Here is a 25,924-nt window from a genome sequence, read left to right on the forward strand (position 1 = left end):
CTCAGCAAACATTATTTCTTCACAGAAGAAATGGATAAAGTTTTTTACTTTTCTGTTGTGATAATTGTGGTGAGATGTGATAAAAATACTCCTTTTCAAGCACTGGACCAGTTTATCTCACCACCCATATTCTTATAGTATGTATGGAGCATATTTTAACATGTTCATTTAAGTAAATCCCAAAAAAGTTAAAATTAAAATATTCCCTGACCAAAGGCCAGTAGTATCTTGTAAAAAATATGCTGCTGGTGGCTAGTGATTTAAAATCATCAGGAGATATTTATAAGGGACAGGGGGAGAAATCAACAGATTGTCATGGCTCTTCCCAAGTCTCTAATGTGGAACTCACAGTCTCATCTGCACGTTGCTCTGGACTGGCCCATCTCTAAAGTATCAGCTACCGCTATGGAAGGACTGATGTCCAGGTTTGCTTTTGACTAAATCAATAATAGGGAGTTAACCTGTCATGTGCCAGTATTTGAGCTCAGTACAAAGGTGGGAATGGGTTGCTAGTCCCTCACTAACTCAGCCTCTTACAAACTGATGTATTATTTTGGATATTCAGCAAACCTGATTTTTTTACTGCTGTTTTGTTTCAACAGGGACTTGGGACATCCATGTCACAACAAGTGATATTTCTTCTAGTTCCACGAACCCTAAAATGTCCCTAACTCTATGTGGTGAAAAAGGAACTTGTACTTCAGTCACATTCCCCAAAGGATCCCTTAAAAAAGAGCAGATTTATGAGACTTCTATTGAACTAAGTAAGAAATTTAATACTATATTCAAAGTTCGCCTAGAAATTGAAGAAGCTGCAGAAGGAGAGACTTGGCATTGCCGTGAGGTAAAAACTCAAGCCTAAAGCAATTATTTATTGTGTCTCTATTATATATATATTTTTTTTCTTTCCATATTCTATTGTTATTTCTTCCAGTTTTCAGTCCTGTCTGAGATTGCTAAATTTTTAATTTACAGAAGCTGCAACCGTTGTAGAGAGCTATCTTCAGAGACTGCTCAAAACACTATGATAGCTATGGATAATAAAAATCTTGTGAACCCGGATGGATTTCTGGACAGCCATACATACAGATGTGCTATCATCTTTAGCACATCAGTGATGCCTTTTCAGAACTGTACTCACTGGCATACATTGCAGTATTTACATAACTCCAAATCGGCTGTTACATGTTGTAGAGTCAGTGATCCATGGCAAATAATTAAGTCAGACACTAGAAATGCATTTTGATGAAACTATCTGCCTTTTAAGTTGGCATGTGAAAAAAAGAAGTGAATAGCAAAAGTGACAATCTTTCTTCTGATATCCAGCTAAAACCTGACATCACACTGAAATTGCAGTGGCATTTCTCTATACAAAAAAATATCTTCATCTTCTTCTGCTGGAAAAATAAAAACAATTCTAAAGGAAAGATTAATCTTCTTTAAAATTGCAGACATGCTTTTTGTCCATTAATGTTTCTATTTTGTTCTTATTAAAAATTGGAGAAAAAATAATTTTCCTTTCCAATACATGGTATTACTGAGCTGAACTCTCTGACATTTAAATGGTAGGCAGGTTGTTAATTTCATCTTCATAGCCAGATGAAGTAGTCATCCAACAAATTTATCAAAATTAAGACTGCTTCTGAAGTATTGTAGGAGACAGTAAATCACAGCAAAAATTTCAGGACAGAAACCTGGGAGTTGAAAACAGTGACATCTATTAGTCTGCTTTATTTCATTAGTTCAGAACAATCACTGAAAGCTCAGTTTAAGAGAAATCAGCAAATTTATATAAATAAGGAAAAGATGCATCCTTACCTTAGGTAGGAAGAGGTAGAGAAAGAAATTATAAATTTCCCTGCTTTAGGATACATGCCAATTATGTGGGTTTTAGGGAGACATTTCCTCTTATTCCATAGTTTTTATAGCAGGACTGGCTGAATCCTTGTATAAAATAACTAGGTTGGTATAGGAGGTTGTGGATAATATCTGTTATTAAAGATAGCTTAGCAGTGTATTTACACCGCTGGTTAGAATCACCACGGTCATTTCTGTGCTATTTTGTTTTGATTTTACAAGATTGTACCTCCAGAGAGTCTGAGATTTCTGCCTTCTATTAAAAGTAAATGCAGGTGTAGTTGGTTGAATTCCATATTTAGATTCAGACTTCATTCTTATAGCCATAACTACAAAATAATAATCCTAATTTTTGAGGAAATGGAAATAGAAAATAATGCCTAGAACAAAATTAATTAAGGTATGCCTTATTTCTGCAGCATGTATTAGCTAATATCTTCATTCTTGCTTCTTTTTTGAAAAAATAAAACACTTCTTGAAGAAATAAAACACAGTAAATGAAATCTGAGTTTCAATAAACTGTTCAGGAATATAGATATTATTATGAAAGGAAAATTGTGCTAGCATTATTCTTCACAGTGCATTTTAAAAACTCTTTTCAGTTTGTCTGTCATAATGAAAAATACTAAAAGACTTTTGAAGACAAAACAATGCTACCATCTCCCAATGACAATTCCTAACCAAAGCTGGTTTTGCTTACTGGCTTAAAGGTTTGGACTTTTTACTGAATTACGTCAGTGATTGAAAGGAGTGAATTATAGGTGCCCTTTTTAACTCAGGGTTACTTCCTACAAAGTACTTTCAAATATGTTCTCTGGTCTGGGTTTAAATAGTTTAGAAAATGGGAATTTATCTCAGTGTAGCTGGGAGTACCATACTGTAAGATATCTCATTATTAAAACATGCTTTCTTATAAAAAGAATAAGCTTCTTAGCTCAGGATCACACTTTCTTAGTTTATACACAGAATTTCATGGAGATTGAAATTACTATCAAACTCTATATATTCAAATGATACATATGTACTGGTATATACATACAGATATAGATATATATACATGTCAGAAAGCATTCTTAATTTCTGTATTTCAGTTTTTTCCAGAAACATTTCTTTTACTTTCTCCTGTTACTTAGAATAAGAAAACATTCTGCACTGAAAAATATTGTGGCATATTGACATTTCTCACAAGCTGAAATGTGCCCATATCAACACTTCTTTTTCTTCCATATGCTGGATGAATAGGTTACATAAAGGAAACTTTTTGAACAATTTCAAATATATTTTTTTCTTCACTGCAGTCTCTGCAGCAGTAATGTTGACAACACTTTAATTGCCTTTAATTGGGAAAGATATTTATTCCTTCTCATTTGAAAGGCTGTTTTCAAAAGCATTTAAGAAAAATTTATTTCCCCTTATTTTTAAATTTTAAAATGATGTGTCATAGCTGTTTAATAGTTTGTCTTTAGCTATAGTTTGCATTAGAGCACAACAGATATCAAAGTCATTTCTTTTTATTTCTTTGATAAGGTAAAGCTTCAACACAGAGAAACTAAAAATGTTCTAGAATTCCCATTTTGTCATAACTTTGTCGATGAAGAAGGAGGAAGAGTGACTGAGCTTCCAGTTCTCACAGCTGGGTCTCCTTTTCCAGCAGGTTTGTCACAAATTTGAAACACTGGGAAAGATTTGGTCAGTGATGATGTCCAATTTTCAGAGCAGTCCAAAGGTTTTTGCAGATATTTTCTGTTAATTTCCACCATGGCTAGGTCCAGTCCAGTGCTTAAAACCAATATCTTACACCCTAACGCTGAGCATTGTGCACTCAAGTCTGATTGGCATCAGTTTGAGACACATAAAAGAGCAAGCATATGGCACTGAAACTCCTAAAATGGTTTTGAACAGTGCTCAGAGTTTAGCTTTTTCTCAATAATACGATCTGGTTCACTCACAGTGTGAGCAAGGGAAGTACAGAAGAGACAAGTCTTGTGCTGTAATTTCAGGCAAGAAGGAGCTCCATGCCCCTCTCCACCCCAAACAGATCTCTTGTTGTTTGTGTCCCTAGAATTGCAGGCTTTCTTTTCAAACTGCGACCTAGCAGTTGTATGTCATCCAATTCCATCAGAGTTGTGCCTTGGTCCCCTCAAGACTGGATATGTTTAGTTTGTTCTGTGTTTTTTATGAGGTTCTATAACTAAAGTTAGAGAAGAATAGAAGAACTCTTATCCTAAATGAATATTCTACCATGATAATATCATAGGCTACTCCAGAAGTAAAGGGCTTAGATCAAGCACAGAAGTAATCTGTATATTCTTGCCTCTTTTGCTGTGCTTCTAAAGTTAGGATTAAACAAAGCACTTAGACAGAAACTTCTTAAATGTGAATTTGAGAAAGTATTGATGGGAAATTCATTGAACAAATTCTTTACTTTTAAATACTTTTTAGATTTATTTCTTTATGGAAGAACATAGATATTTAAATCTTTAAAAATGCTGCTGCTTTTTCTGAGGAGCATTTAATGTGAGGACAGATACTTTTTCTTTACCTCTTCGCACATTTTTTTCTCCTTTTGAATTGAATGTTTTGGGGATGTGATCTCTTTCTGGTTTTAGGGACCACATCACCACAGTGTTATGCATTTCTCTGGGAGTGCAAGCAGGTATTTCACATAAGCAGCCTTTCAAGGAGTGCTCAGCTGAAGGGTTGTGTGTTCACACTGTGTGTTCTCTCACGTGTCATCTCCTCTCCTGAGGCCAGTAACTCCAACTGGTGCAGTGCAGAGTGAACAGCCAGCGACTGGACCATGATGCAGAGAAAATACAAAAATTGCTTTCTTCCTGACAGAATCCAGCTTCATTTGAACTCATGAGTCTCTGAGCATAGATGCACTTGTTCAGTGATTTAGTATCATCCATGGCCTAGAAACTTTTTCATTGGAGTGTCATGTATTTAAATGCATGCAAGAGGTGATAAGAGTATTATTTACATGCTTTTATACCAACCTGTTATGTGTTTATTTTTTTCCTCTTCTGCCTGTGTTTCAGGCCCACTCAAATTATTTAGCTTATTATTCTTCATAATAGTTGCTCTTAAATTCTAATTACAATGCATCTATGTGCTTTTACAAGCATTACACTCTATTTTGGTCCTCTGATCACTCCAGATAGGATGAAAAATGAAAATATAATAGAAGTAATTGATTAAATAACATATATTTCAACTGGTTTAGGTTTGATAAACCTTTGCTCTCTTTTTCCCCACAGTGAAAATCTATGTTCTCTACATCACCACGGGAGCTATCCCTGGGTCAGGAACAGATGCAGATGTGTACATCATGCTGCAAGGCTCCTTGGGAGATACTGGCAGAAGAAAGTTAATTAGAAAAGGAGATGAAAATTTCACTAAAGGAAAGGTATACTTAGGAGTTCTGCACGATATTTTTCACTTTTAGAATCCAGTCCAATCACTGTGGATTTAGTGGGAATAGGGAAGTCTACAAATTCAGTTTACAACACTCTGTGATTAAGTGTTTGTTTATCTCGACCTTATGTGGGAAATACCAACCCTTATGCAGCTGATGCTAGCAGCATTGACAGCTGATAAAGTGGCTATAGCAAGTGCTTTCATATTCAATTTTACATCCAAATTTTAATACCTCTTTTCTGCCCATGCCACTCTTCAGACTATGGCACCCTTCCCTGATTTCTACTGTCTGCTCCTCAGTCTGGCTCTTGGTCTCTCTCCAGGCTGTCAGACAGTACTGTCCATAGTTTTCTTTGGTGTTCCAGGAGGGTCCTTCGTTCACTGTGCAGGAGTGAGTCTTGTAGCTCATAGACATAGACCAGTCAAAGTCCAATATTGCTGCCAGAGATGCTTTTCCTTGATGCATTGTCAGTATAAGCAGAAATTGGAGGGAATGTGCTGCAGAAACATGGGTAGATTTACAGAAAAATGCATGGTTTTGACATGAAACCTTGTGCCTGTCAGAAACTCTGGACAGAAGGAGTGAAATTTTCAGCTGAAAAGATCACAAGATATTTTGAACATGGAATAAATAAATTGCTTGTACTTACTCTGGCTCTTTTTTGGAAACAAATTTGAGGATTGAAACAATTTTTTAAATATTTTAAAGCAAATGTCTATTACAGAAGAATTGGGTTGGAATAGTTGAAGTTTAGAAAAAATCCACCGGTGTCTTGCAACCAGTAAGTTATTTTAATCTGTTGGTGTTGGCTGCCAAGAAAATGAGAGTTTCTTCAAGGATGCAAGCTTCCAAATCAGGTAAAGCAGACATGGCACATGTGATTAGGAGGGGCTCAGCTCCTAACTACCCCTAACCTCTTCGATTCAGTGTCAATTGAAAGTGGGTATTATATTTCTGGATTTCAGCTACTTGAAATACTTATTAATAAGAAAAGTTGGAGAGTTTAACTCTTTGTTATTTAAGGGATTAAATACTGTGGATGAGGCTACTCAGTTTTGATAAAGTCACATTTGTCTTCCTTAATGCTGGAGTTCAGGTCAGGGTTTACTGATAAGCTGATTTAACTGAATTTTAGAGCTGCAGTCCTTTTGTCCTCATGAAGTAAAGTTAGTTTAATATAAGTTTTACTAGGTTCCTCCTTAAATCATAGTCCCACAAGTGAGTAGTCTGATTTCTAGACTGGTAGTTTTTAATGAAGAGGGACCAGGAATGTACATGTAGAAATGTTGACTAAGAAAGCAGAAGTGAGCCACAAAGATTTATAACCTTGAAGGGTAGTTTTATAGTATTAGCATCTACTTCAGTATAGCTCAGAATTTTTCTCTCTTACAGAGTAAGATGCAGATCTGGCATGTAGCCATCTCTTCATTATTTATTTGACATTTTATAGGAGCAGTGTGTGAATATAACACAGTAGCCTTATATTTCTAAATGTAGATATCAGCACAGGAGGATTTTAGGGTTCTAAGAAGAAATTGCTTTCAGATAAGTAATAGAGAAACATATAAAAGTCTTGATTCACTCATTATTCAGTGAAAATAAAGGTATTTGGTTAATTGAAAAGTAAAAAATTATTCTGCAAGAAAGGCTCATGCCTATGTAGCAGTATTTGTTCATTATATGTTTTGGAAGTTTCCCAATGTTTTCTTGCCTTTAAAAGTAATCTCCAAAAAGACTCTCAAGTGTAGAATGTCTCTTTCTACACCAACCCAATCACATATTGAGCCAAGCACCCCTGCAGTCAGAGATTCTGCACTTGGTGGTTTAGGGGATTTGGAGTATAACAGGCAGAATTTGCATTCGGAATCTTAACAGTTGTTCTGACATTTTAAAATGTGCTTTTCCTTGCAATAATTTTTCCCCTGACTATACTGTAACAGCTAGTGAACTGGAACAGTGTTTCTGTTCAAAATCATATCAAAATATGGTGTTAGTCTTCCAGAATGTCAGGGCCGTTACAAGCAACAGTTTAGCTATGCAGAAGTACATAGAAATGTTTAAATATTCAGCAAAATTTGCAGTGGATTGGAGATATTCTTCTCTCATTTAACATGTTTTTTATTTTCATGAGCCAAGTTACCTGATAGTAGAAGAGTGAATTATCATCTTTTATCTGAAAAGTTTCTTTGTGCCTTTCCAAAGTCCTTACACCTGTGAAACCATCAGAGAGCTTGAAGGTAAAGTAATGTGCATGATATTATTAATTCACCAGTAAGGCCCTGCAGCTCACCCCTGAGAGGGCAGTGCTGTCACCGTAGAGAGCTGAGATTCTGGTGATCTGCTCATACTAATGAGTGTGAGGACTTGTCCTGCAAGATCCATAGTCTTTCAAATTGCTGTGACATTGATGCCTTGTTTGATGTTCTTCTAAAAGCTGTGAGGACAGACAACGCAATCTCAGCACACATCTTCAGCTTTCCTGAAATCCTAACAGTATTTATTCATGATTCATGAGTCAGTTTAAGCCTGATTGATGTTACCTGCTTATGAGCATTTTCTTGAACCAAGTATACTCAGTTCAGACATTCTGGGAAAACCAGGGCCCAGTTGTGTAAAATCCTTTCAGTGTCTCCATGTTGCTTCTGACACGCAGTGTTTTTTCAGCAAATGTCATTCTTGATGCTTCTTTATATGGCCTTTGATAGACTTGCTGTATGCTCTGTCATATGGCTGTGAGTTATCCAAAAATTTCCTCTTTGAGAATGTGGGTTTTTTTCAGATCAGTTCCATCAATACCAGTAAAGTACACTGAATATGTTATGACTGATATTTAAGTGTTTTAATCTAGGTTTTATGAAATTGGCCAGTATTTTAAGTATTCCACTTTATAGAAGGACTAAATTCTCTGGCAATTTTTTCTTCATTCTATTAGTATTTGAAAATATATATTCTTTATCCTGCCCTATATTTAGACATCAACTGCTCAGGTTGGTGCCATGGTAACTGCAGCACATACAAAAATTTTCAGTGAGAGGTGACTGTTGGTGTTCAGTTTCAGTACTCACAGATTAAGCACTGACAATTAAAAAAAAAAAAAAAAGAAACTTCAGCAAAAAGTCCATGTGTGCCAGGATACACAAAGAGTCAGAATGTGGGGCAGTGTCCTGAGGTCACAAGTAGGAAGCCAGTGAAGTCCACATCCCACCACACTGGCAGTGCTGCTATTTTGTGACTGAAGATAAACCTTCACTTATGGAAAGCATGCCTGACATAATGATTAAATAGGTGGCAAATGTCATTGATCCAAATGTATTCATCACAGTGGCAGGCTTTTGGCCAAGTTACTGTTATACAGGAATGAACACTAAATCAATCTGGTCATCATAGAATCACAGAATTGTTTAGGTTGGAAGAGACCTTTAAGATCAAGTCCAGCCATTGACCCAGCACTGCTAAGTCCACCACTGAACCATGTCCCTGGCTACATGTTTCCCTGGGCAGCCTGTTCCAATTCTTGACAACAATTTCATTGAAGAAATTTTTTCATACAGCCATTCTAAACCTCCCCTGGTGCAACTCCAAGTCATTTCCTCTTATGCTGTCATTTGCTATCTGGGAGAAGAGACCAACCCCAATCTGGTTGCAACCAATATTCCCCTCTGCAAGCCTCCCTCCTTTAAGGCAGTTACAGAAAGCAATCAGGTCTCCCTGAGCCTCCTTTCCTCCAGGCTAAATACCCCCAGTTCTATCAGCTGCTCCTCTTAGGATTTCTGCTCCAGACCCTTCACCAGTTTTGTTGCCATTCTCTGGACACACTCCAGCACCTCAATGTCTTTCTTGTAGAGAAGGGCCCAAAACTGAACACAGAATTCAAGGTGTGGCCTCATCAGTGCGGAGTACAGGGGGACAATCATTGCCCTGGTCCTGCTGGCCACCCTATCTCTGATACATGCCAGGATGCCTTTGGCTGCCTTGGCCACCTGGGCACACACTGGCTCATGTTCAGCAGCTGTCAACCAGAGTCTCCAGGTCCTTGGTGGTTTTCCAGCCACTCTTGCCCAGTCCTGTAGCATTGCATGGGGTTTTGAGACTCAAGTGCAAGACCTGGCACTTGGTCTTGCTGTACATCATGCAGTTGGCCTTGGCCCTTGGATCCAGCCCGTCCAGATCCCTTTGCAGAGGATTTCTGCCCTCCAGCAGATCAAGATCCTCACCCAACTTGGTGGTGTCTGCAAACTGACTGAGGGTGCCCTTGATCCCCTCCTCCAAATTATCAATAAAGACATTAAACAGGACTGGAGCCAGTGCTGAGCCCTGGGGAGCACCAGTAGTGACCAGCCACCTGCTGGATTTAGCTCCATTCACCACCACTCTCTGGGCCTGGCCATCCAGTCAGATTTTACCCAGAGAAGACTGCACTCATTGAAGCCATGAGCAGACACTTTCTCCAGGACAGTGTTATGGGAAATTGTATCAAAGGCTTTCTTAAAGTCCAGCTTACCAAATTTGACAGCCTTTCCTTCATTCACTACAGAGGTCACTCTGTCATAGAAGACCAGGTTGGTCAGGCAGGACCTGCCTTTCATAAGGCCATGATGGCTGAGCCAGTGTGTGAGTGCTGTGTGATGGTACTCGAGGTGATCTGTGCCATGACCTTCCCTGGCACATAGGTCAGGCCTGTAGTTTCCTGGATCCTCCTTCCAACCCTTCTTGTAGATTCATGCTACATTTGCCAATTTCCAGTCAAATGGGGCCTGTCCAGTTAGCTGGGACTGCCTGTAAATGATGGAAAGAGGTTTGGGGAGCACTTCTGCCAGCTCCCTAGGTACCCTTAGGTGAATCCCATCCAGCCTCATATGTGTGTCTCTGTGCTGTAGCAGGTTGCTGGTCCTTTCCCCTTGGATTGTAGGGGCTTCATTCTGCTCCCTGTCTCAGTTTCACATCTCAGGGGGCTGGAAGATCAACTGGTCTTACTATTAGAGACTGAGGCAAAGATGGCAGTAAGTACATTAACCTTTCCCTCAGTCTTTGCCAGCTCTGTTTGTGGCACTCATGGTTGCTTGCACTCCCTCAGGGCTTCTTCTGTACATGGGGGGAGCTTGGCCACCATTGGTTCTGGCCCTGTGTCCTGTCGCCTGCTGTGCCTCGGGCTGTGGGTTCCTGGGGAGCTCTCTCTGCTATCCTGAGGTTCTTTTGGGAATATTCCCCCTGTACCACACTGCAGTGTTCAGCTGCTGATTGTGCCAGCACCACAGCAGCTCACCTTGGCCACTTGACTGCTACTCTTTGCTACACCATCTTTAAATCCATTGAGCAGAAGGATTAATCAGATGGGAACTAGGAAAATATGGAATGCCATCATAGTGAAGAAAAAGCTGGTGAAGGTTGTCAGAAACTGCCAGGAGAAACGCAGAAAGAAAGAACATTTTTAAAGCTTTATAAAATCATAGGAGACAGTGGCAAACACCTGAGTTAAGTGCAGTTCTCATTGATACCTCCAGGATGGCATTTCCCAGTCAGTGGATATAGTCAGTGAGAGATTTATAAGGTACAGCGTCAGAACATCCCATTCCAATCACCCATCTTGTCAATACAGCACTGGCTGATGTTTAGAGCTGAGTGAATAATTAATTTCAGTTTCCTGACATATTCCTGCAGGGCAAAAAATATGTAAAACTTTGTTGTAAAAAATTAAAAACCGGTCAAAATTAATTAATGCTAAAATTACCTGCAAGAGGGGAGTACTTCATTCTGTCTATATAGATCTTAAAAATAAATCATGTAAGTGACATTTCTAAAGCTGAAATGCATCTCACTTAGTTTCATTTGCCTGTATTCTACACATTTGTTCTAACAAGATGGCTCAAGCATCTGCTGCAGAAAGGGAGTGATGGTTACCTTCTCTCTTCATTTGGACATTTATCTTAAAATGAAATTAGTTAACCTCAGAGAGTACCTGCTGTTTTCTTTGAAGGAAATTGTCTTATTAAATAGACTTATTTTAGATAGGCCAAGTTGAGTAAGTGAATTTTATGCCCTGTTAATTTCAGGGTTTTGATAAACAAGGTAATTTTAAAATAAAATGCAGCTAAATTTATTAGCTTGATTTATTAAAAATCTTAAAACAAGTGTGCTTTTTTCAGGAAATAAAATATTCCATCATTTTCCTCAATACAGCAAGAACTAAATTAAATTCAGTTCAAGTTAAAAAGTTTAGAAAATATATCTAACTCCAAATAAATAGCTACCAGTGATGAAGTTTAAATCTAGCTGGAAAGCTGTTTCAAAGCTTAAGGATACTTGCTTTTTCTTTTAAATATTACAGATTCACACTGTTTTCTGGCTAAATTTGTCAAAATTTACCTTCTTGGAATTGAATTTTGACACACTTTTGACTGCTAGTTTGGACAGCTCTCTTACACCAAATTTCTACAGCCCTTGACAGTATTTATGACAATAACAAAATCAGTATGCCTTTGACAAGTTCAATAGATTATTCTGCTTGATTCACTGAAATGAAGGTTTCCAGTGATTTATTAACTCTCACAAATCTTTTCAGAGCACTCTTCAATTTAGCACCCTACTTCTTCAAGTGTCATAACTGGGGATTGTATTTGCATAATCTCTGAAATCTTGTTTTCTTCCAGATGAATCATGGAAATACTAAAGAGCATAAGCTTATTAACTGGCTTCACTGCATTGAGATGTGCTTGAAAATATTCTTTTTACAGCTACACTTGGAGACATACAAGTTAGACTTTTATTATCCCATTATAACACTTGATTATAGTGTCTTAATCAAAATATCGTACAATAATATGCATTTCTGAAGTTGAAGGAAATTACATTCATCCTATTTTCTTTGCCTGTTAAACCAGATCTCAAACTTAGACTGTTATTCAATCAATCCAACAATCAAGCTGCATCAGATGGGATTGAATCTGTCCAAAGTGATGGCTGCCTTATGTTTGTTTATGTTTTGTTGTTGGTTTTGCTTGATTTTTAAATCTCTTTTGTTTGATATAATTTATGATTACAGCTTTGGATGTGGCTGATGGCACTGATCTATGTAGCAGTCCTTTTGCATTTTATTAAATACATTTTTAAGTCTGACTGAAATGTCTTTACCTAGTTGGCAGAATGTTCATAGCTACTGATCAATATAAAATGCCCCTATTTTTTCTTACTCCTGCTGCTGTTTTGTGCATAGAAATCTTGTTTCAAAATTCTTTCCAGCTATACTGGGATTATGAACATAAGATCAGTGCACGGCAAATATATTTGGGGTTTTTTACAACCACTATCCTTTCACTGATTCTTCACCAATCTTGTTGAAGACTGATAAACTATGATAAATGTGGGTTATCAGAAACCTCAAATGATTCATTCATTATAATCTATGTTAATTTTTTCATGCAGAGATAAAAATTTTCAATTAATTTATAGCTGAGAATTTAACTTGATACAAAATCATGCTTGCAGAAATGTGAGTCTAGAAGGAAATTCAGTGTTGGCTTTTTCAGATGCATGAAAATCCCTGTTTTTAAATAAGCACTTTTAAAGAAGCATACAGAACACTACAGGGCAGTGAGGGCACAGTCAGAGGCACTGTCCATCCTTCCACTGAGCTGAGCCAAGGCAGTACTGCTACCAGTGCTACTTGCCACCCAATATTTCCACCTCTGAAGTCTGCTGGCACAGTGACATTTGCACTGTCCAATGTTTATTTAGTTTAAGCAGTTCATATCATTTGTGATTTGGGCTTTTTCACTTGGTCTATCTTGAAAAAACTTTGCTGGTGCTGATTTTGCTGTTACCTAGCCCAACTAAAAAGGTGGTAATGTCCATCTAAGAGAAGGTAGTGATGTGACAAGGTTCTGTTCAGCACAACTGGAAGAGCCCACAGGACCACAATCTGAAGGGGCAAAAGTAATTTTTCTCTTTTTTCTCCCTTTCCAGGAACGTTTACACCCTGTTTCTGATTGGGCTCTGTTGCAGGGGGCCTTTATTTTGCTTACCTGTGTTAAAACTGCTTTGTTTTCAGTGGAGTTTCTCCAGATTAACAAGTGAGATCAAAATAATCAGGCAGCAAATCAATAGGTTTGCTAAGCTTAATAGAAAAGGTCCTTTATCTAGACACTCTGACTCCTTTTCCAATAAAAGCCTATTAAAATGATACTAACATTAGCAGTATGGGAAATCACTTGTGCATACAGGTTGATGAAATGAAGCATATGGTGTGTCTTGACTTGCCATTTTCAGTTCTTCTGGGAATATCATCATTAACCAACCATCAAGTCTCAGTACCAAGCCTGTAAAATGATTGGCATTTATAAAGGTAAATATTGCACAGTGACTGTTCAAATGCTTCTTCTGTTACAAGAGCTATTGCAGCTGCTGCAGACAGTGATATGTTGCCAGCACTGTCACAGAAGAGTACTGAATAAAGTCATAATAAACTGGGTCATAGATTCAAAGAAAAGGCTCAAAACGTGGGTCTCTGGAAAAAAAAGAAACTTTTGAAGAAAATCTGAAAGGAAGTTAAGAAAAAAACCCCAAACTTTAAATATTATGAAAGGATTTCTCGAATTATTGTTATAAAGGAATTTTTTAGTCCTCATTTTCTTAGCCAAGAGTACCAGTTCTGGTTTTGTTGGGCAGCTCTTCTGGGTCACAGAGGATGTATGGCTCTACCATTGTCAGTCTTAGCTGCTTAGACTGGGAGAATATCTTTCCTTCTCCAGGCAATGTTAATTCAGAAAATTTAGTGGGCTGTACATACATACAAATTGCTTTAATGTTGCTCTGAGAAAATTCAATATAAGCTCTGCTGAATTAGCCAATATGTATTATTATCAATATTTAAGGTGACTTCTCAGTTCAAACTTAATTTGCTAGTAGTAACTAAAAAAAATTAACATTTTTTCCCTAGGGGAACATGATGAAGATAAATTTCATATTCTATAGGTTTGCTTCTGTTCTGTGTGTTTTCTTCCTCTCTCTTTCTCTTTCTGCAGAAGAATTAACCCTCCAGTCATTTCAAAGGTCCCCATTTGTAAGTCAAATAAAAGGTAGAATATCATGTGATGTACAAGACCTGTCAACAACTCGAGTATTTAGAAAATTTTATGCCTAATCCATGGTCTCAGATGAATATACAAAAATATTAGCTAATTTATTAATAATAATTGAATTTCATAAAATTAGAATGAAGTATATGTCATAATCTCTCTGTTTGCAGACAGCTTGAGAGGAGAAAAGTGAATTAAATTTAGCAAATAAATTATCTGTAGCCAATTGTTTTTAGCTCTAACAATTATAGTTGCTGCTCTTTCTCTGTTCTTTTTTGGTCTCTTGACTAAAATAAAGCTCATTACACTGTGTAGATTTTCAAATGTACACATAAAGAGAAAATGTTCTCTTGTCTGTGAGGTGAGTTTATCCCAGATGACACAGTTTCTAGTCTATTTAATAGTTCCTTAACTTGCAGTTTATTAGATGTTTGAATAGTCTGCAGATTTGTCCATGGAGTTTTGAAATTTTACATTCTCTTAAGTAAGCTCGTTAAAATGGCACATTGACAAATGATACTGTGTCTAACACAAACCAAACATCAAGCTTTTCACAAATGTTTTTTCCATCAAAATGTACTTATTTTCATAGGAAAAAGGAATTAGAAAACATTTTATGTCTTAACTAAACTTGCTTTTATCTGTGGCTGGATCCTCCGGGTCATAGATAACCCACAGCACGTGCTCTCCCTGATTTATTAAGTCACTAAATTAAAAAGTACTAAAAGTTTGTTAAGCATAAAACTTGATGCAAGTCAGACCCAACTATTCTGGGGACAGCACAAGACTAGAAGAAGCAGATTATTGTGTGTAGTTTTCCAATATTCCTAACTCTCCTTTCCAAGAGTGGATCACTGACAACAGAATTTTTTGGAGATGCTGATGACCATGCCACTAAATTAGTCATTCTCTGGAAAACTCTTTTCTCTTAAAAAGAAATTATTCTAACAAGTATCTGACAAGAGCTTTATCACGTGTTTCCAATAAAATAATTGTGCTTGTTTCAGCTGTGGTAGAAATAATTTTCTTCCCAGTTGCCGGTGTGTGGCTCTGTTTTGGATTTGTGCTGAACACAGAGCTGATAACACAGAGATGTTTTTGTTATCAGTGAGCAGGGCTTGCACAGAGCCAAGGCCTTTGCTGCTTTTGGTGCTGCCACACTGGTGAGGGGGCTGGGGGTGTTTGGGAGGGTGGGAGGAGACACAGCCAGGACAGGTGACCCCAGCTGGCCAGAGGGACATTCCAGACCATGTGGCATCATGCTCAGTAGAGAAAGGCGGGGAAGAAGGAGGAAGTGGGACTGTTGGAGTGATGGCATTTGTCTTCCTAAGTAACCTCTGCAAGTTCTGGGGCCCTGCTCTTCTGGAGATGGCTGAACACCTGCCTGCCCATGGGAAGCACTGAATCAATTCCTTGTTTTGCTCTGCTTTTGTGCATGGCTGTTGCTTTCTCTATTAAACTTTATCTCAACCCACAAATTTTCTAGCTTTTGCCATTCTCATTCTCTCCTTGATCTTGCTGGTGAGGGCGTGAGTGAGCAGCTCTGTAGGGCTTGGATATTGCCTGGGGTTAAACCTCAACAATCATGCATATACAATCATATTACTATAAGCATTATCATTTGCAAGAATTAGCAGCATCTTTAGGATAAATTTTCACATTTTGAGAACTTAATTTTTTTTTTTAATGAGTGACACAGGATATGTTTCTTACCCCAGTCTGTGTTTCTCAGTCATCTCCTGATTGCATGTATTTTTAATACATTTCATTTAATAAGTGTAACAAATTCATTTTATTCAGACATGATGGTGTAACTTTACCAATCCAATTAAAGCTGAAATAAAGGAGTGATCAAATTAATATCACAATTAATGTAAATTAGTTGTTCAAGTTAATGGTATTCAATCATCAAATTAGTCCAATAGGTAATAAAATAAAATGATTGTGTTGACACTAAACCTTAATTTTTTGATTTAGCTAAGGAAAACATGAAGAGGAGCCTCTTTTCCTGCAGTTCTGCACTTCTAGAATTTCAGCTGTTCCAATGTATTTGCTCTGCTGTTAGATTCACTAAGCCGCTGATAACGTTGATTCCTTATGAGCAAGTATAGCTATTCAAAAGCCTCTTTCAGATTTTTTCCTTCGTATCCTTGTCTCATTTTCCCATTTCACATGATGGCTTAAGAGTGATAATGCAGATGTGTTGAATAGATGGTACATTGTCGCAGTTTTTGACCAACATGACCTTTCTGTCTACAAGTTATAGAGTAATCAGTAACAGGTTGATTATTATTTTTAATACACTGCTAAAGGTGTGGTTCACAAACACACACTTGTACATATATTACAGATATCACATGTATAGATATTGATGAAAAACGAGAAAAAAAAATTGAAGAACAAATTTAAAATTTTTCTGTTTCTGGGGATTCTTTTAAAGTGGATGGTCATATCTAATCCGCAATTTTAAGTTCAATATTTCAGTTTATACTGTGTCTCATTAAGTTGCAAGCTGATTGGGCTCATCTTTGTGACAAATCTTTCATCAGCTATTCAGCTGGAAGACTTGTCCAGGAAAGAATGGAGGTGGAGCAAGAGAACTGTTATTTTCTATCTCGTAAACCTTTAAGGGTTGCTCTGGCAGAGCAACTTCAGTGTGAATTACTTTGGGAAGACTTCAAGACTTCTCAGGACTCAAGTGTTTTCATCATTATTGTTACCTATTCCCTTCAAAACCATCTTTGCATCTTTAAATCATGCTGGAAATTCTATCACAGATAACACTAGATTTTAACAGTTATCAACCCCAGTAGAAATTAGATGATAATTCATAAATCTAGAAAGCAAAAAATGTGGAAAGTCTTTGTGACAAGAGTTTAATGTCTGTTTTTCAGCTGAGGGAACAGGAAATAAGTGTAACACTCACAAAAAGCCAGAATCAGATATTGTGGAAGTACTGAATATCTGATAAATCACAATTCTCTTTAGGAATCCTACTTCAGTGTTCTAAACATTGTAAAAATATTGTGGGTTTTTTAGCTGATAGAGAATAGCAGAACTTATTTCAACATAGTTTTTTTGAATATTTTTCTTTCCATTCAATTACTTATATTGAAACTAATCCTACACACTAATCCAAATCTGGAACCAAGTTTGTCATTCTTTCTTTAGAGATTCCTTCTGTGATGCTTGTTTCTACCCTTCTCATTCCCAGTATTTCATTCCTGAAATAGCCGTTGGGGTCTATTTTGTTGAGAGTAAGATATTTTTAAAATATATTCCCTGTAGATCATTAAACATCAATTTTGGGAAGGAAAATTTCTCATTAAGCAAGCATAGGCAGCTGATAATCTGTGTGGGCAAAGAGGGGGTTTAGCTGTAAATTGCAGAACCACAAAGGGAAGAAATACTTCTTACTGCAGGCATTTAGCATAGTCAAACTTGTCATTTCTGGTTCTGTTACTATTTATAAAGTTAATAAAAAATCCTGATTTTCTTCTCACTTCCATTGTTCAAAATACACTGATAATTTAGTTACATGATTCTGTTTCCATATGACTTCTGATTCTGAATTTTTCAGGTGGATATTTTTCAAGTGGAGGCAGTAGATATTGGTATTCTTCAAAGGATGGTTGTTGAAAAAGGGAGAGGCTCTGACTGGCTTCTGGAGAAGATTATTGTGAAAGAGTCAGCATCTTCAGGGACAGAAACACTGTTTATGGCTCAAACGTGGCTTAAAGACAGAAGTGATGGAAAAAGATCTGCCTCAGTAACTCTGGATGTCACAGGTCATCACTACCTTCAAACTATCATCTGCTAAGAAATTCAATCCAAACTGAGGAATGCAGCTATACAATTTGCTTCTACAAACAAGTTGTGATTTAAAATATTCCAGTAGAACATTGTCATTATACAGGGAATTAGTGTGTCTGAACACTTTGTGTTTTAATACCATTTAATAACCACAATTTGCCAGAGGATAATTTCTGCTTTGCTGCTCCAGATTTTCAATGGTGTAAATGCCAAGAAATTTGTCCTATTCCTTTTTTACAAATTCCTACCTCTCCAAGTCTTACTTCTACACCTGCAAACTATTTTTAAGCTTCTAATACCAATTACTTGCTAGGCAGAGTGAAAACGAGGTAAAAAGCAGGGAAAACTCTGTTTAAGCAGTGGAGACAATGTCTCCATTGTATTCAAGATGACTAATTTACATTATTTATGCTACAATGTTTGGACAACTTTTGCCACAATCTGGAGATGCTTTTGACTGACACCATGAGAGTAGTCAGGCCGCAGAGGAGCAGTTTTGAGCCCACTGCCTGTGGCTCTTTGTCATGACAGGAAAGGAATGTACACCCTCCTTCCCTCCCTGTGTCATGGCTTCAGTCCAAGCATGGATTTCAACACAATCTGGTGCGCAAGCTGGGAGGAACCACAACACACTGCAACCAGATCAGTAGGCACCAAAACCCAGAATGTACCTCTAAGACAGATGTATTTATTCTCCTGCCTCTCAGAGAAGTTAATTGACAGTATAGATGAGTCCTTGGATTGCAAAACCTGTTCTAGATTTATTCTTCCTAACTCCTTGGGCATTTGCTGGCACTTGTCCAGCAATAGCCTCTTGAGACTGAAGATTCTAGTTCAATTGATTTCCTCTGCTGTATGATCTCTAACTTTTGATCATTTGAAACCAGGAAAAAAAGGAGGAAACTGTTCGTGTGCAAATACAAATAATTTCAGCTTTGGTTTAGTTTGTATGTTGGGACATCTCAAAAAAAAAAAAAAAAAAAGAAAAGGTAATATTTAGTTCTATTTCTACTAAACTTCATTGATTTGGACAAATGTTCCTTCATTGATTTGGACAAATGTGAGTTTCTTTATACAATAATTGGCAAATCCAGTCTTGGTTATGAACTCAAAAAAAGTCTTCTCATTTTCAGTACAGGTCAGTACCTAATGTTTGCAGGCAGCTTTGATCTATACCAAATCCCATTGAAATCAGTGGGGACTCATATCTGTGGGAGGAACATTAGCCTCTAGAATGGGCATTAAAGACATCCAATTAGTGCTCATTCATCCAGAGCATAAATTGTACAAATGAAAGGGAAATACTTTAAAATGAAAAATACTTGCATCTTCATGTTACTACCATTTCCTAGTAAAAAGCCAGCCCAAGAGACAGTTTATTTAATGGGATGATATTTAGCATGATATTAAATAGAAAATCACACTGTACATTTCCTAGTTAAATCATTAATCTAAATGATATAATACTCAGTCAATTGCCTCACTAGACATGAATACAGACCTTTATTATCATATTGATACTGTTCTACAAAAGTATTAATTTTATCTCTTTTTTTATTTAGAAGTTCAGGAGAGGAGGAGTACATCTGCCTGGCCTTTAGGAAGAGACCAAATGAATTCAGGTATAGCTTCTGTCGTTACATTGACTGTTTTATTAATCAGTTTTGAAATAATAATGTGAGAATATTTTCATCACAATATGTCGTTATACTTACTAGTACTGACAATAATTTCCCCTTCGTAAAAAATGGCAATGAACTTAGGGAGCTGCTCAATACCCAGGTAACATGCTTATAAAATAATGTTCCCCATGTAGAGCAAGGCATGTCTTAGAAATTTTATATCAGATAGCTTTTTACTATATGAAAACAGAAACGTCCTTAATATTTTTTCCTTTTTATTTTCCTTATTTTATTTGTTCAGAAGGCAGATGGAGGATTTATTTCACAAAGCATCAAGAAGAAACAAAATCAGAATTTGAAAAGTTGTCAGAAAATATATCCAAGATGGTTATGGTTTTTTATGGAAGCAACGGCAAGTCAAATCCAGTTTCCATGGAAAACAAAGTGGAACATCAGACTGAGAACCAAATAACATATGATGTAAAATAATATATAGATTTGCCTATATTTAAATTTCCTTTGAGATTCATTTTAAAGAGAAATAAGAATGTAGTGCTATAGATATTGTTTTTAGTGTTTGTATTGTTGTTTAAACATTCAAGAAAATCAGAGCTGAAGTTTTCAGTCACATACCATATTTTATTTTTAATTTCTGGCTTTCTCAAGTTCATGATGATCAAGCACATTCTTTTTTTCCCCAACAAACAGTCATAGTTAATAATGCATATCATTTTAAATGACATTAACATTACTTATTCACATTAGAAATCAGTGGTGTATGTAATTTGAATTTGATAGAACAATTACAACAAATGCCCCTAGAGGATAAAGCTAAAATGTCCTAAAGTGGCTACAGTCAACCTGGTTCTGCTGCTTTTGAAGTGAATGGCACTTTTAGCACCAAGCCTGATGCAAATGGGTGCAGGACTGTGCTGACTCCTTTAGAGCCAGCTTCCTCTCTTCCTGTAAACTACCTATGCATTTATCTGCACACCTCTGTTTGGATGCTAACTCCTTGTTTTCTTGATTCCTAGATACATTTGCCATCTGATTTGGGAATGCTTTATAAAGTGAGGCTTGGTCTCTGGAGTTTGGAAAACAACATATCCCAGTTGTCTCTTCATCACTTTAAAATACAGAACACATCAACCCTGGATACCTTTAGTCTCATCATAAATAAAACACTTCCTCTTTCTCCTAATGGAGACAGATGGGTTGAATTCCCTATACAGTGGCCATTAAAAGAAGCACTTTCTGGTAGGTATAAATCTACTCCAAAGCAGAATAGTGGTTCAGGAGGTTAACGTGTCCTGGTATTACAGTGGAAACCTTTATCAAAACAGAAATTTTTATTGTCTTTATTTAACGATTCATAGAGATTGGATAAGAAGTTAAAAGGTATGAAGGAAAATATTACCCACTCAGCTTAATTTCTGTACTATGAAGTGGGAAATGCAATATTCACTTGATGGCACAGAAGCATTATTATATGCTATAAAGAGCAGTTTATAAGAAATATTCTTTTCTTGAACTATTGTAATATTTTTATTCTCTTTTGTTTAGTCCTCAGCTGCTCATATTGCTGACATTAACAACATGATTTTTTTATAGTTCATTTACTATTAAGTGATTTTGTTGTTTGTTTGCACATTCTAAACAAATATTCTCAGTAAATAACAGCTCAAAACTACATATAAGCTTCAGCTTTATTACCTTTATATACTCCAAATATTTATGCCTCCTACAATTAGCTCAACAATTCTTACATTTGTCACCTTGGTTAAGTAAAATAAAAGAAATCCTTTCACCTAAAATCCACCCTGTTCCCTAATGTGATGCTTACTGAATGCTACCATATGATGGAACAAATACTAAATTAACAGACCAAATAATGATACTTAATATTTAAATAATTTGTCCCTGAGTTTTATGCAAATTAATTATTTGGGTAAGAAATAAGTCAGCTCATCTAAAATGGGCTGAAGTAGATGTAAAATGAACTACCCCAAGACACTTTGGATTGCAATTTATGGCCCAGTTTCAGTGAGGTCTCTGAATGCACCCAAAAATAAGTATGTGAATAATCTCAGTAGAAGTAACAGAGCCTGAAGTTTGGGGTTATTTTGCATATTTTGGAAGCAATTGAAAATCTAAAACTTGTGTCTAGGCTTTAGATTTCTATTGCTTAGAGGTGTTATTTTCACTTGTCCACTTACACAGTATGGGTACAGAACAGGACTCAATGGTTTTCATCTCCTACACACAAGATTGAAACAAAGAGGACCTTCAGATTAACATAAAGCACATGAGTGCACCCCTTGCAAAGGAGTGATCACTGTCACATGCAGAAGTTTTCAGGATACAGGTACAAGTCCACAGAAATGAGGAGAGAAAGATGCAGCATGGGTGATAAAAGGGGGATGAGACTGGAGTCCTCATGACCTTGGCTCTCTCTGTGTCACTGACCTCTTTGTTGAAAAAGTAATTTTCTCATTCTTCCCTTTTTTTTTTTTCTGGTAATATTTTTGTGCTTTGCAACTATTCTAAAATCAACAGACAAAAATTATCACAAGCAACGAATAAGTGTTATATTATCCATAGGTTTAGTTAAAAGAACAAACAAATGAAATAGTTAATTTCTGTAGTTTTTATTTCTTTCCACCCATGCTTTAGATATTTTCAAGGAGGGATTTGTAACCAGTGAAGAAAAAAAAAAAAAAAAACTAGGATAGTGATTCCCTCTTTGCCATTTATGTCCAAGAGAGCTTTAAGCAGCTCCACAGCAGGTGGTACACGTGGAGTTCAAAGTGATCTTTAGAGACAAATTTACTTGCAATTTATTGTGGAAACCAGATATGCTTTTTGACAGCTTTCTAAACCTAATTTATTTTCTCCCTTTTATCAGCTAAAAGCAAAACCAGTATTGTATTAATTGGAATGGAAAGCAGCTAATCACACTCACCATAACCAGAAGCCATGTGATATTAAATTTCAGATACAGCTCTGTCATTTATAGAGTGCCTTAGTATTTTATCTGTTATATTTTTCTTTTTTAAAAAAAGCTTGCTTGGGATTGTAATGAAGCATTTGCTAATGGCTAATTGAAGCCATCAAAATGCAGTTGATAGAGTGCAGACCCCTGAGATCTGCACTTGTGCACACTTGTGCCTTTGGGTGCATTAATGAGCAGAGGCCTCCAGCTGGGTATATACATAAGTACTTTCCTTTTACTGTACCTTCCTTTGAGATGTTTACACCTCAGGAATCCCCAGGGATGACATGGTGCTGTCTCTCTCCTCTCACACACAGGACTGTTCAGAAGGTCAATTTTGCACTACTGTAGTTTTTAAGGCAAAACAGTTAAATATTGAAAAGGTAAAAAAAACCCTTATTATGCTACTTTCAAGCTGATTATTCCCAAAACTTTAAAAGAGAGCTGTAATTCATCCCAATCTTATGAAATAATTAGAATTTTATAAAATTAATGGAGTTGTAACATTCATATATGTTACCCTTGTTGTATGTAATTTCTTTTGAGAGATCCCTTTAATCTTTCCCTTTCCAATTTATTCAGTACACTAAAGAGATAAAAGCTGGTGGCTACACTTGTGATCTGGTCACACTACCCAAACAAAGACATTATTTAAGTATTTTAGCCCTCCTACCCTCGCCTACATTAATTTCCCTCAATTGCCCTCCTCTGTACAACGGACTCTCCCAGCGCTATCCCCTGTATGATCTGATCCAAAGTTCATGAATGCAGCCTCTCCACCTGGCTCCAGTGCACCAGGGCCACCACGAGTCACAGACCTGGCTTGCCTTGGACTCCCCTGGAACCTCCAGCCATGATGGGCAGAGTGTTGCAGACGTACTTTATGAAAAATTCTTTTTTAAAGATTTTTCTTCGTGAGAAGCTGAGAGGTTTCAGAAACAAAATGTAAACGTTGATTATCTGTTGCTGTAGAATGCAACAAGTAGATCTTTGATTGGCCCATCTTAGATGTTTCTAATTAATGGCCAATCGCAGTCAGCTGGCTTGGACTCTCTGTCTGAGACAGAAGCTTTTGTTATCATTCTTTGCTGTTCTATTCTTAGCCAGCCCTCTGATGAAACTTTTTCTTCTATTCTTTTAGTATAGTTTTAATGTAATATATATCATAAAATAATAAATCAAGCCTTCTAAAACATAGAGTCAGTTCCTTCGTCTCTTCCCTCCTCCAGGAACCCCTGTGAACACCGTCACAGGCAGAAGATGCCCCAGTCAGATCATGTCTGAGCCACATGTCATGTGCATCTTTCTCTGGTTCTCTGTCTGCCCCCCTCTCCTGCACAGACTTTGGACCCATGTTGTAGCCTTATTTGCATTCCTTCTCTGGCCCTTTCTCCTTCTGCCCCCAGCTCAATCCCAGGATGGATCCCAGGTCTTTTTCACTGTTTGCTGCATCTGGGACTCTGGACATCTCTGCCTGCCTCATGCAGATGCTGCAGAACGTGGTCAGAGAGGGCAATGCCTCAGCTGGGGCTGTGCTCAGCTTCTACCTTGTCCGCTCTTGTGGGGCCGGTCCACTCTTGATGCTCTTTGACACAGCGATCCAAGAATTAAACCTCCCAAATGCAATCCTTTCATTTTTGTTTTGGGATGGTCCAGCCTCCCTTCTCAAATTTCAGATCTGGGAGATGGTGGCAAAACAATCATGAAGAAAATGCAAAAATTTTGGGGTTTGCTATTATTTTCAAGTGCTTGAATTTTAATTACATCTGACTGTAAAATGCCATGTTGTCAAATTGCTGGGCAAGGTTGTGGCACAGTCTTAACAAGATCTCTTTTTACTTGATATTGCAGTGGTTACATATCATCTAACAGTATTTTCAAGAAATATTTTGAATGAGAGAAATTTAGTGCATATGACTGCATGTATCTATGGTACTCATGGTGACACAGGAGACAGATCCCTTCTCCAGTCATTGCAGAATGTACAGGAGGAAGAGAAATATGAGGTACTCTGTCTTAAAGTATTTTAAAAATTACCCTTTTATACATTCTTGTACTTCCTACATATTATTTTCAAATTTCCCCGTACAGTTAAGAAACATGGTTTTATAATACAATACTGAATAATTTTATTTTAGTCATTTCCAGTTATGGTGGATGCTGTTGACTTGGGAGAACTGGAAAAAATTGTTCTTTTGATCAGCAGTAAAACAGGTAAAATGCTTTTACTTTCTAAACTCAGTCCTGTAAATCACACAGCTAGCCTCCTGTTAAAGGCAACAAAGTCACTGCCACAGTTAAATCCTTTTGGCTATTTTTTCTAAAGGGAAGGGTTTCACAAAGCAAAATTCTACATTTTGACAAATTAAAATCCTGGGATCTAAAGGTTATAACATTACTGCATCAAGAAACTAAATGATGATGAATATAATTATATTCTGCACTTAATACATGCTCTACTAATAAGTTATCTAGTAGAATAATTATTACTCAAGTAAGAAATTGGTATTGTTTAATTTTCCTTCTGTGATTCAATTATTTTCACTGTTTCCACCCCCAGTTCAGTTTTCTCCCTGTGACATTCAGAGGGAATTTTTACCTCTGTTTGGCAGTCAGCAAGTTTTGTCACTGAACTTTCTTGAAATTGTCTTGATCTCAACATCTCTCAGCTTTATCTGTAGGATGGCTATCATGCTACTAATTCAAAGAATTAATTATAAAGGTTTTTTTAAATCCCTTAATGAAATTTGCTGTGTAATTGCTGATCATGCATTACACTTAACCATTTTCAGACAGTTTTCTAGGGAAGCAAGGGTTCTATGTTTGCACTTTATCTTTTTTTTTTTTTTTGTTTGCTCATCCGGAGGCTCCTCATAAAAACCTTTTAGGCACAGCACCCAGTTTCAACCAAGGATGTGAGGTGACATTTGGGCACAAACTCTCGGCTGGTCACACATCCTGTGCCCAGCACAGGTCACCCCCAGGGGGACACGGTGTGGGGCTGCAGTTACTCCAGAGAGAAAGGGAAGCACAGGGACAGCCCTGCCATGCTGCAGCTCTCTGCTTTTGTTTCCCACAGCCTCAGCTGTGGAAGTTAACTGCAGCCATCTGTCTGAGTGACAGTCACTGAATGTGGCAATTGTGTGTA

The 25,924-nt window shown here is 37.1% G+C and overlaps 1 protein-coding gene across 1 annotated transcript in view; it reads left to right on the forward strand.

The window, feature by feature from the left end:
- The window catches only part of RP1 (RP1 axonemal microtubule associated), a 164,633-nt gene that overhangs the window by 129,649 nt on the left and 9,060 nt on the right, over positions 1-25,924 (forward strand). The window contains 9 exon segments of the mRNA XM_063150435.1: positions 603-844; positions 3,385-3,511; positions 5,118-5,266; positions 17,930-18,137; positions 19,725-19,784; positions 20,086-20,264; positions 20,819-21,041; positions 24,628-24,782; positions 24,915-24,990. Coding sequence (XP_063006505.1) covers positions 603-844; positions 3,385-3,511; positions 5,118-5,266; positions 17,930-18,137; positions 19,725-19,784; positions 20,086-20,264; positions 20,819-21,041; positions 24,628-24,782; positions 24,915-24,990 — 1,419 coding nt within the window.

The sequence above is a fragment of the Melospiza melodia genome, chromosome 1 (genome assembly GCF_035770615.1).
Source record: "Melospiza melodia melodia isolate bMelMel2 chromosome 1, bMelMel2.pri, whole genome shotgun sequence".
NCBI lineage: Eukaryota > Metazoa > Chordata > Aves > Passeriformes > Passerellidae > Melospiza > Melospiza melodia.